At 33.1% G+C, this 12,500-nt stretch overlaps 1 protein-coding gene and 1 non-coding gene across 5 annotated transcripts in view; one reads left to right on the top strand and one right to left on the bottom strand.

The window, feature by feature from the left end:
- LOC137650260 (paramyosin, long form-like) overlaps window positions 1-12,500 on the top strand; it is a 164,847-nt gene that overhangs the window by 73,756 nt on the left and 78,591 nt on the right. For 2 of the 4 annotated variants that reach the window (XM_068383561.1, XM_068383559.1), the window contains exons 2-4: window positions 720-776; window positions 6,229-6,315; window positions 8,636-8,802. In XM_068383561.1, the coding sequence (XP_068239662.1) occupies window positions 720-776; window positions 6,229-6,315; window positions 8,636-8,802 (311 nt within the window). The remainder of the gene's footprint in view (window positions 1-719; window positions 777-6,228; window positions 6,316-8,635; window positions 8,803-12,500) is intronic. The other 2 variants (XM_068383562.1, XM_068383560.1) reach the window with 1 other exon arrangement.
- On the bottom strand, window positions 11,049-11,120 carry TRNAM-CAU (transfer RNA methionine (anticodon CAU)). The gene has a single exon. It is a non-coding gene; the product is annotated as a tRNA-Met (tRNA).

The following is a 12,500-nucleotide window of genomic DNA, read 5'->3' as shown; positions in this document are numbered from 1 at the left end:
TTATGAAAACTCATTGTGGTGATTTATGAAGGAATTCTTGTGTCGATCTTCCTATACGGAAATGAAGATTGGAATTTGAATGCCAATTAAAAGAACATTGAAGCTCTCGACATGAAGGGTTTGCATGACATATTCGACATAAGAATAATGTATATTTGATAAATTTCTTGTACTTGTAAGTGAATGTAGTATATATAATAGCGTAAATTATTCCATTCCACAACATATTCTTTCAAGTATTAAAGGTGTTTTTTATGACCTCTGATTCTTCACGAAGATGCTATTCCACTTGTAGGCGTGATTTCCTCATCTAGGAATGCCTAAAGGTTTATAGCTACCGGGTTTCCTGTTAAATGGGAGCAGTAAAGTTCACCGTGCCAGTATCTTTTTTTTTTATATTTTTGTTCCATCTTCGTTACTATGAGATTTATGTGCAAACGAAGGATATACGCAGAGTCTTTCCAAAACGTCGGAATTTTTATTTGCGGTACCCAAACATGAGAAAATTCCTAGCATTTTTTTTCTCGATGAAATGTTTTATAGATAAAAGGGATATTGATAGTTATTATCAGATGGTAAACAAAAAAAAAAAAAAAAAAAAAAAAAAAAAAGTCATTTGTCCTCATGAAAATTTACAAAGAAAAAAAAAAGCGTCGTTAATTACCCCATTTCTCCATTCAGACAAAAGATACTAATATCTTTCTCTCATTTTTTTCCAGGACAAAATCCGTCTTCTTATGGAAGACATTGAATACGAGAGGGAACTCAGACAAAGGGTAAGTACTTTCCTCTGAAGGGATTTTTATTTGTACATGAGCCTCCTCTTATCCTTCCTTTAGTTTTTAGTTTAATCTCTCACGCATCCTTTATACCTTGCTTTAAAAAAAAATATTATTCCTTATTGCCCTTCATGGCTGTTCAATGACCTTTTAGCCTCTAGAATCTATGGAGAATTTAACCTGTTCTGTGTCTTTGAAAATATGTAAATGTTTCGACTTCATTGTAGTATTGGTCTATTCCTTTTCGCTAGTCTTTAAACTTTACACATGACCTAAAGTCTATACATATGGAACTGTAAAATTGGGCAATAGTTCCACAAAGTATTTCTAAATACCCAATGTTTAATACAGATAAGAATATTATGCTAGAGGTCATTTAAGAGCTTTATGCAACCTCTATGTGGAAATTTGCTCGTAGACAATTAAGTACCAGTTATTATTAAATTGAATCTCTATTTACAATCAAAATAGGACTTCTCATTTAAAATCTTTAAAAAAAATTGTAAAAATTTAAGAGAATAAATTCAGTATCGACATGAGTAAACCTAGTATTTCCTTTATTGTATAGAATGCTCTGGAAAGATATTCTTGATTTCAATATTTAAAACGTATTCCTTAGTCTACTGTAGTTACTGTAAATACATTTATCACTCTGTTGTTGACTACATTAGTCCACAACCATTCTATCAGCAGGTGGAAAGGCCTTCATTATTCTTATTTTGATCCTCATGTCATCAGTCATCGAGCTAATGATGAGAAATCATTCCTGTCACAGACTGTAATGTGACAAATGCGTAATTTTATCCGTAAAGAATTTGTCGTGAATGGTCAAAGGAGGCAACAAAATTATGTCTTTAACGCACCTACTTCAAGATGGCGTTGCTCCAAGTCTCTTGAAGGATGATTTCCCATTTCCATGAGGAGAATGTCAGTGACAAAGAGCTTGCTCTATCGCCTGGCTATCGCTAGCGATAGCGAGATGGCATTGGAATTTGGCTGACATTTCGTGCGTTCAAGGCTTGTGTCTCTATGATGGATTAGGTAACCCATTCTTGGTTGCATATAACAGTATCTCGGTGAAATACCTGAAAATTTAAAGCTATGTAGAAAGTCATGTTATTCGAAGAAAAAAAAATAATACGAAGAATTCCGTCTGTAGGAAACTCTTTGGTGAAAGTCTTTGTAACAGTCATCTCTTGAAATGGGCAATATCCTCTGTAATTTTATGTAGTCTTCATAATACAGGCAATTGACAGTTTGTTGAGATCATTAGAAATTTAAGTAGAAGAAGCTATAAATTTCTTAAACAGAAATCAAGCAGATAAGAACAATTCTTATTACATTGTAGTTCCTTATGAAAGAAAAATCTGAAATGTCAAATTAAGATTCTTGACAGAGGAAAACTGAAAAAATTATATAAGCTATTTTCGACAGAGGAAAAATGAAATAAAAATGATATAAGCTTAAATCATTTACGAAAAATCAGGCGAAGGATTTGGAAATTTCTAGATACAACACAATGAGGAAAATTGAAATCCTTAGATCCTTCGTTTCTGTTATTCTCAGAGCTCTTCCTTCTAGCAACAGTAAAAACTTTTATGGCTGACCGTGAGAATTCTGGACACGGCTGAAGTCCCCTATAAAGCTTTGCTAGAAAGACTGCGTTTACGGGTTAATGTCCCCTATTACTTGAAAAGGGGTATTTAACGCAAGTCTTGTAGGGAATCCCTTCTCTTAAATTCGAAAAAATATAGCAGTTTTAAGAAAAAAAGTTTAGAAAACTAGTTTCTATATTTGAATGATCTTTGTATTAACATCTTAACTACTGAATGGTTTTAAATGTCATTATCCATTGGTGTCTGAAAGGATATTGGTCTAAACGGGACTAAGGTATAATTAGTTAGGGTTAGAAATTTAAGTTTTCTCAGGACAACCTAATTTTCTCTATTTGAAACCACAAGTCAGAACAATTCCTCATTAGTCATATGAATAGAAAGGTTAGATTTAGAAATATTCGAAATCTTTTGAACTTTCTACGGAAAAAGATAAGGGATGAATTTTATTCTTTTTTATTTTTTTTTATTTCATCTTATTTAATTTTATCTTTTTTATTGTATTATATTTTATTCTATTTTATTTTATTTTACACCCAAAACGAACCTTATAAAACTGCTTTGATCTAAAGATTTTATCAATCTTTGATAGCCAAAAAAAATAATTGTGGCATAGCTCTTATGTTTCATCAAAAAATATCGAAATATTAATATAAAAAAAAGAAAAAAAAATCTTTAGAACATTAAACGTTTTAATGAATAGCAGAGAACAGTTAGCTCGAGTAATGTAACAATTCATAAATCCACATGGTGAAATTAATATCTTGATAAAGTCTGGAAAATAGGCTTCAAGTTTGGTGATTAAAGAGAGGCAACATTGTTATTGTCTGAAACATACAGTTCTCCAATAAAAAATCCTCACTAAACAGCTTATCAGCTGTGCAAGATGTAGAAAGATTTTCTTTTACAAAATACATACAGGAATTATACAGCTTTCTTATCTCTTTTTCTTCTTCATCTTCTCCTTCACCTCTTCTTTGTTTATAGAATTAGATGGGTTGATGTTGATAAAAAGAGGGGTTATGAAAAAGCTCATTTACATAGGAAGAAAGTCACACGTTCGTATGATTGCACGTGTACTTATGCTTATGGGTACACGAGCACGCACACGCACAAGCACACGCAAACGCACACTCCCACACACACACACACACACACACACACATATATATATACACACCTATATATAGGTATGTATATATACACGTATATACATTTATATACATATATACAGGTATTTATATATACCTATATATATATATATATATATATATATATATATATATATATATATATATATATATATATATATATTCAAGCAACCCTTGATCTTGCCACCAACAGGGTTCGAACCATAGTCAGAATAAGAGCTCTTTTATAATAGAGTGTAAAAGTTTTCACAAAGTAAAGGGAGCCCAGCATTAATGGGTTATATTTTGCTTAATATCTAAAACAATTAAAATACCGTCTTGGGATTTGTGTCTGTATTTATACTCTTAATAGCCAAACATATAGATAGATAGGTAGATAGATAGGCAGATGAATGTATGTGGGCGAACGAGTTTACATTCGATTGCATCTGAGCGGTTGGCTTGGCACTGAGTGCTAGTGTGAAAACGTGATTATGTGTATGTCAAAGATGCACACATGTTCGCCTTTTATATGTGTTCGTGTGTGTATGAGTAAGAGAGAGAGAGAGAGAGAGAGAGAGAGAGAGAGAGAGAGAGAGAGAGAGAGAGAGAGAGAGGAGTCTCGAAGGCCTTGGATGGATTTAGAATATAGAGGTGATTCAGCCCAGTGGCTCGTGGTTCCCACCTGTCAGTTCGCACCTGCTTTTTCTTTCTTTCTTTATCTTTTCTCCCCTTCCCTTTACTCCTGAGGCTTAAGAATTTGTGGTGATTTTATCGTTTGACGAGTGATTGGTAACTTAACATTAAGGGCTCTTTGGGTCATTTAATTTTTTTTTATTTATTCACCTGAAGGTGTTTATAAGAGATATTGACGGTTTAATATTGTTGGCAGTCAGATAGAGAGATGCTGTTCTTATTATAATAGTCAAGTAAAGAGATTGAAGTATAACCATAACAGATATAGGCAAACTCAAATGTGAAATCTGTTGCAAATCATTGTGTGGTAATTTAGTTAAATTAATAACTTTAGTTCATTACAATCGGTTCTCATGATCTTTCCTTAGTTTTTTATCATCTTATATATATATATATATATATATATATATATATATATATATATATATATATATATATATATATATATATATATATATACATATATATATGTATATACATACATACATATATATATATATGTATATATATATGTGTGTGTGTATATACACAAATATACACATCCACATACATACGTACATTCTCGTATATATGAATATGTTAAGTGAATCATGAGGGGAATTGTAAAGCATGATAAAGATTTGAATAGAGAAAGCAGAAATGTGGGTCTGAAAATGAATATGAGTAAAACTAAGATAATGTTCAATAAAAATGCAGGCAACAAATAATGGTTATGGACGCACTTATCGAAATTAATAAGGAATATGCGTACTTAAGACAGACAGTAATTACAAGAAGGATAAGCAGGGGATAGAGAGCTTTTGGTAAACTAAAGGAGGTTATGAAACGTAAAATGCCACTCTCTATAAAAATAAAAGTATTTAATCAGATGGCCCTATTAGAAACTTGGAGCCTTACTAAAGCATCAGAACATAAGCTAGTTATAACTCAAAGAGCTATGGAAAGAAAAGCGATAGGAATAACACTAAGAGAAAGAAAAAGAGCAACATAGATACGAGAAAAAATTAAAGTAGAGGATTTTCTAACAACATATAAGAAACTGAAATGGACATGAGCAGTACATATAATAAGAAGGGCAGATAATAGATGGACATTAAGGATAAAAGAATGGGTCCTTAGAAAATAAATAGAAGGAGCAGGGAAGGAGGAGAAGACGATGGGTTGACGAGATAAGAAAATAAGAATAAAAAAATGGGTCCCTATGGATTTAAAGAGAAACGGGGAGAGGAAAAGAAGATGGACTGACGAACTAAGAAAATTTGCTATTATAAACTAGTATAGAAAGACCCTAAACAGACGGGAGTGGAAGGACATATCCGAGGCCTTTGTTCTGCAGTGGGCTAGTAACTGCTGAATATATATATATATATATATATATATATATATATATATATATAAATATGTATATATACATATATAGTATGTATATTATATATATAAATATATATATATATATATAAATATATATATATATATATATATATATATATATATATATATATATTGTATTATCCTCATAAAAATCCCATACTTCCCTGTAATAGTTTACTAAGCCTATGATCTTTATCAGGTTGATTAATCTATTAATAGTAAGAACCAATTTCCACTAACCTTTTATCTACAACTTAGGCTAATTAACATTTTTAAACATTTGCATATCCTTGCAGATGTCAGTCAGCCCTAAAAACCTTCCAACAATTTTTTGTTTGATATGCTAAAATTATATTATATTATCAGCTTATCTAATACAAGATATTTTTTCAAGGTATTCAGCATATACTTTTTATTCTTTTTTATATATTTCTATATATCATTCCAGTTCTGTTTTTGCTCATTGATCTTATATGGATTTTAATATTCTAGAAAGCATTACAGTATTTTACAAATATACAGAAATATGTTTGAACTCATAAAATAAAGATATTTGATGTAGCGATTTCCTGAGATATATTTTATTGAGTTAAGTTAAATTACATATTAATCATCTAACATGAATGTTTGTTTCCTCAGGTTGAACGTGAGAAGGCTGACCTCAGCGTTCAGGTGATTCAGCTCACAGAACGTATTGAGGAGGTCGAAGCCGGCGCCGATGGACAGGTAACGAACATGTTGGTTTTGCACTAAACTTAATTTTTTTTAATGAGGTGCGTTTGCACAGACTCGTAGCGGTGCCCTTTTAGCTCTGACAATTTTCCTGCTACCTGATTGGTTAGAATTATCTTGGCCAACCAATCAGCGATCAGGAAACTTTTCCGAGCTAAAAGGACACCCCTGCGAATCTGTGCAAATCTGCCTCACTAAAAAGAACTGACTAGGTAATTGCTCGAATAATCTTCAAACGATGCTAGAATTGTCATTGGAAACTCAAACTAATTTGATAATCGCAAAATATATTTAATTATTTGTTTTTTCATTAAATTATGTTTATTTATTGACCTGTTGATTTCAAATAGGCGTTCTTTTGAAGTTGATCGCAGTTAATAAATAATCATAACTAAAGGAAATCGGAAATATATTTTCGTGATCACTGAATAATTTTGTGTGTGCATATTTTGCAGATAAGGAAAGATTCCAACACCTATTCATCTTTCTAATGCAATATCTTAATTTTTAAGCATTTGAGGATAGGTTTATAAACATATAATCTTTTATATATATATATATATATATATATATATATATATATATATATATATATATATATATATGTGTGTGTGTGTGTGTGTGTATATATATGCATATATATGCATGTATGTATGCATATATGCATATATATGTATATACATATATATATATATATATATATATATATATATATATATATATAGTATCCTTAAATATATAAATATATATATGTATATATATATATATATATATTTATATATATATGTTTATATATATTCATATATATATATATATATATATAAATATATACATATCTATAATCAATATGTATATATATATGTATGTATATATATATACATACATATATATATATATATATATGTGTGTGTGTGTGTGTGTGTGTTTGTGTGTGTGTGTGTGTATATGATGAAGTAAACACCTCGTTAAGTCGCTGTTAGACAGAAAATAAGTAAAAGTTCCTCCATGTTTGGATGTCAACATACTGAATTATTTTTTTATTTTAGCCTTCCCTTGTTATCAAACTTTCTTCCTGAAGGAAGAATTACTGGTTGTTTTCTTTTATTTCGACATCAGACAAATAAATAGGTCACTAGGATAAGTTTCGTCAAAGTCTGCATCATTTGCCCACCAATGATTTCATGATTTTCATTCTCCATTCATTGCAAAATTCCCCTTAATAATCATGGGAGATTCTATAGTCAGAAATGTAATTTTTTAATGAAAATAAAATTAATTTGTATTTTACTCTTTTTGCCAAAAAAAAATCCTTGCATATTACATGATCGGGTAATAGAATAGTTGTCCAATATTCAATGATTTACTATAGATTTTTTTAGTAAAAAGACTTATAGTTAAATTCATCATACCCTTTGGATATGACTCTAATTTGCATACGTCACTAAACTGGCTGTACCTTGACAAAAATTAATAAGGAAAGTAAACGAAAAGTATAAATTTTGAGTTTTCAGAATGTCTACATATAGAAATATAGAAGGGATTTTGAAATATAGTTAAATTTATTTAGCATTTCGTAAAACGTGTTTTTTACGACAATAATAACAACAAAATCTTAATGATAATGATATTTTTTTTTTTTGTAGACAAACTCAATAAAGTTGATTCGGTTGTAGAAAACTGTATATTTTCTAAAAAAAAAGAAAAAAAAAAGAAAAAAAGCTCCAGCCGTTATTAAAATATGCGGAAAAAAGATTCATAGTTTTTATGATTATTTGACAGAATCGAGTGAAAGATTTTTCTAGATGATTTTCTGACATGTCATCTGAGTATGACCTCTTTATATCCCTTAAAACTTTTGATTGACAAATTGACAATTACTTGATAGCGGTTACTCCTAACTATGTCATGTATGAAGAGATTATAAGCTTTAACTTCAAGATACGTTCTTCCGAGTTGAGAACACTTTTCTACTTAATGATTTGAAAGACTAGACTTATTTTTTTTTCTTGTATAACCCATTAAGCCTCGGGGCATTCCTCTTTTATTCGCTATTTTTCTTAAATATTTGCGTGTTTCCTTATTGACCTTAAAATATCGTTTCTTTCAAAATTCCAATAGTTTACCTATGGGTAAAATATTGTATTTCGTTTTCAAAATTATAAAACAGAGTTTCGGACTTTACACTTAGAGCCCACATAAGTACCTTTCCAAAGTATTACCCTCTCTAAATCTTCTTGAAAGTATCAAAATCACCTCTCAAATTTTTACTTCCCATTTGCTTGCAAACGTTCAACCCGCTAATTGATCTTTCCAGATTGAGATCAACAGGAAGAGAGACGCGGAGCTGGCCAAACTGCGCAAGCTATTGGAGGATGTGCACCTGGAGAGTGAACAGACCCACCACATGCTCAAGAAGAAGCACCAAGAGGCCGTGATTGACTTCCAGGACCAGATTGACATTCTTACAAAGTCCAGAGTCAAGTGAGTGTTGAGTCACGCATTTCTCGGTGTGTGTTGGCGACCATGGACTGTTTGCGGATGCTTAGTTGTAGCAGTTGTTTCTCCTTACAGTTTAATTTCTGTTTGTTTGTCTGTCTGTCTGTCTCATTCCGAGTTTCTTGGTTAGTATGCATAACTATGTGAGTTCTTTCACTTCGGTCATGACGTCATTTCATTGAGCTTTAGCCATTCCTATAAATTATTATTGCTCTCTCTCTCTCTCTCTCTCTCTCTCTCTCTCTCTCTCTCTCTCTCTCTCTCTCTCTCTCTCTCTCTCTCTCCCCTATTCTAAGTTTTCTTGGTTAGTATGCATAACTGTGAGCTCTTTCACTTCTGTCATGACATTACTTCTCTAAGTTCTCTTAGCTTTAGTCACGTCCGTATATTATTATTATTATTACTCTCTCTCTCTCTCTCTCTCTCTCTCTCTCTCTCTCTCTCTCTCTCTCTCTCTCTCCTCTCTCTCTCTCTCTCTCTGCCTTTTGTGTATAACTATCATCCAAGTCATTTCGGCCGCGCTTTGGCAGAATGGCACTATACAATTGAAAACCGTCTACGAATAGTATTGGTATTCCTTACGCCTTTCCTGATTTTAGAAATGTAGGTACACAAATTGTCACATCTTTCCTATTCTGGTCTTTCCGAACATTTAAAAATAATAATGTAGGTTAGGACAGTGCCTAAAATTTACATGGTGACAATAATAAGAACAACAAGAACTGCACCAACAACAATTATAATAGTAATAATGATAATGATAATCATCAATTTCACTAGGAAAAGATTCATGAAATACAGTAGAAAGTAATAATATTCCACTTACTAGTGGTGAATGATTTAAAGCACTTGTCAAACTGGTTAATGCTCGATTTCATAAGCCGTAGTTTTTACATTTAAATGAAGGTCAAGTAGTGAAACTGCCTTTAATTAGGGAGCTCTAAGGGGCCCATTTATCAAAATAATACTAATAGCCTATGCTCAATAAGAGGATAGATAAGTCCCACTTGGGTCTGAAGGACCTGGTCTAAGGCTAATGATGTCAATTTGCTAAAATCTGCCTCTGTTTATCCCTGAGACCAAAATACTGACAGATCTGACAGTCACAAATTCCATCTAGATTTGCTTCAGAGAATGATCTTAAGAGAAAGGGATGATTTTGTTTTTCAAATATTATAAGCAACATTGTGGCAGCCTTTTCGAAACGTCCTTGCCTGTTTATTTGTCGGACTGGAGTTTGAGTCCTACTCAAGCTCGATATTTTCTTATAGTATCTGTGACTTCACCATCTTTGTGAGCTAAGGATGGGGTTTTGGGGGCCCCTATAGGTCTACTTGTTGTCATTAAAATATAAAGGTCACGCATTAGTGGCAGAGGCAAGGGGTTGTCAAGCAGTGTCCTAGAGATCGACCATATATGTATATGAACAGTATCAATGACTCCTCTCCACCCAAGATGGGACCAGGGAGAACCAGAGAGCGTCTGCCGAAGAGTCAGCTAATTTGAAAAGATGATAAAAGCTATTGACACAAATGAAAATAATCTGTTAGAAATCGATGCCAGAGTTCTCTCCTCAAAAAAGTAAGTCAAGAACGTTTCCTGTTAGTTACAACATTCTGGTTTTAAACGGACCTGGTAAAGGAAGGCAAACTATCTGTTCATAGTATAAATATGTACATGCATACATACATCCCTATTGGTCTATAAATCTTAATACTTTCGCCCGTTAATTCCCATCATACCTCTCCTGAACCAAGCAACGAATTATACACCTGGTAGTTAGACGACATTTGATGAATCGTAACCAGGGCAGTGAAAGGCTTCAGACTAGCAGTTTTATTCTCAACTGCCCAGCAAGAACCAAAGGGCTACCACCTTCTAGAACCACATACTTTTAGGGGAAACGATACAAGGGAATAGACAGTGGTGCAGTACTCAGTTAACGTTTTCTAGCTCCTTGGAATGCTTATAACCAAACACCCAAAATTGCACCCATATGTAAATTGGGGCAATAATGAAAAAAGAGGGGCAAGTAATCTCATTCTTGAAGAGTTGGCGGAAGGCAACACCTTTCTAGTGGCCCCCGCTGCAATAGTAAAATTGTAAGGTTACATTTTTGCTATATTTAATATCATCCTCATGAGAACACACTCTCTCTCTCTCTCTCTCTCTCTCTCTCTCTCTCTCTCTCTCTCTCTCTCTCTCTCTCTCTCTATGAGAAAAGGGGATCCTAGCAGAGCGTGGTTTCGATCCACGGACCTCTGGGTTATGGGCCCAGCACGCTTCCACTGCGCCACTCTGCTTTGTAGTGATATGATTACAAATTATTCATGTGTGTACTTCTTCACAGTTTAAATATTTTCCTTAATTTATGGAGGCTCCAGAGAAAAATACTCTAAATATGATTTCCTTTCTGATCCTATAAATCAAATTCTCTTCCTTATCGTTTTAATTTACTTATCAGTTAGGTTCCCTTTCTAATAAACTATTCTTTTTCGAGGCTGGTATTTTAGTCATTAAGAACAAAAATGTCATAGGTCTTTTGATTTTCCCTTTGACAGATAAAGAACAGAAAATTGGCCGCCGAATTGTACTTGAAAATTGACCTCGTTTCTGCATACCTACCGGTCTTTTGCATTCATGGTGGGGTTGCTGACTCTCCTTGCCTAGGCTGAAAGCATAAAGATTTCTTGCTTATTTGTCTTTGCCAAATAAGCTTCTGGTCGGTGTGGGGGTGGGGTGAGAAGGAAGCATGGAGAGAGAGAGAGAGAGAGAGAGAGAGAGAGAGAGAGAGAGAGAGAGAGAGAGAGAGAGAGAGAGAGAGAGAGAGAGAAAAGGTGTCAACCCTCAGCGTGCAATGATTGGCTGAGGTGAATGACTAGTCCACCAATGAGAGGAGAGAGCCAGGCGTGACGTACTGTCACCCCAAACGTAAGCCACTGGTTAGGGGTAGGATTGAAAAAGAACTGCAGTACTGCTTCTTGAATACTTGTTCGTATTTAAATTTGGATTGGATAATTCGTAGTCGAGAGACGCCACATGAGGAAATGCCCTGCCTTTCCACTTTTATAAAAAAAACGACATACTTTCAGACGACGAAAATATACAGTTTCTTTGAGGTATAAAGGATAGACAACTCGCTCTCCTGCAGCCTCCAACTGATACACTATATTTAACTAGAGGAATTTCATAACATTTAAGATTTTAATTCTGCCATGAAAATTGTCTTGGCTTGCAACTTTGCAAAGTAGAAATAATCTTGATTTTGTTTAGAATATAATCAAATTATTCTTAAATTTGTGTAGTCAAATAACTTCAAATTATTTGGGTGTGTAAGGGATGAGGTTAGAATTTTTTCAAACTAGATACATGTTTATTAGGGAGTTAAAACAATGCCTTAGATTTAGTAGGAATATACTTTTTTCCGAAATGTAATTTGAAGAACGTCTGAATTTGCTTGAAGGTTTTGATACTTAATGTAAAAATATACGTTCACAATAATTCAAACGTATTTACTCGTAATATGAAACTGCAACTTTGATTTTATGGTAATTGAACCTCCAAAATCTATGTGAGGAAAGTAATGGTATAATGGTATATGATGTGGGACAGAGAGAGAGAGAGAGAGAGAGAGAGAGAGAGAGAGAGAGAGAGAGAGAGAGAGAGAGAGAGAGAGAGAGATG

Source organism: Palaemon carinicauda, chromosome 11 (assembly GCF_036898095.1).
Source record: "Palaemon carinicauda isolate YSFRI2023 chromosome 11, ASM3689809v2, whole genome shotgun sequence".
NCBI classification, from domain to species: domain Eukaryota; kingdom Metazoa; phylum Arthropoda; class Malacostraca; order Decapoda; family Palaemonidae; genus Palaemon; species Palaemon carinicauda.
Note: the sequence above shows the minus strand (reverse complement) of the source record. Positions and strands in the feature narration are given on the sequence as shown.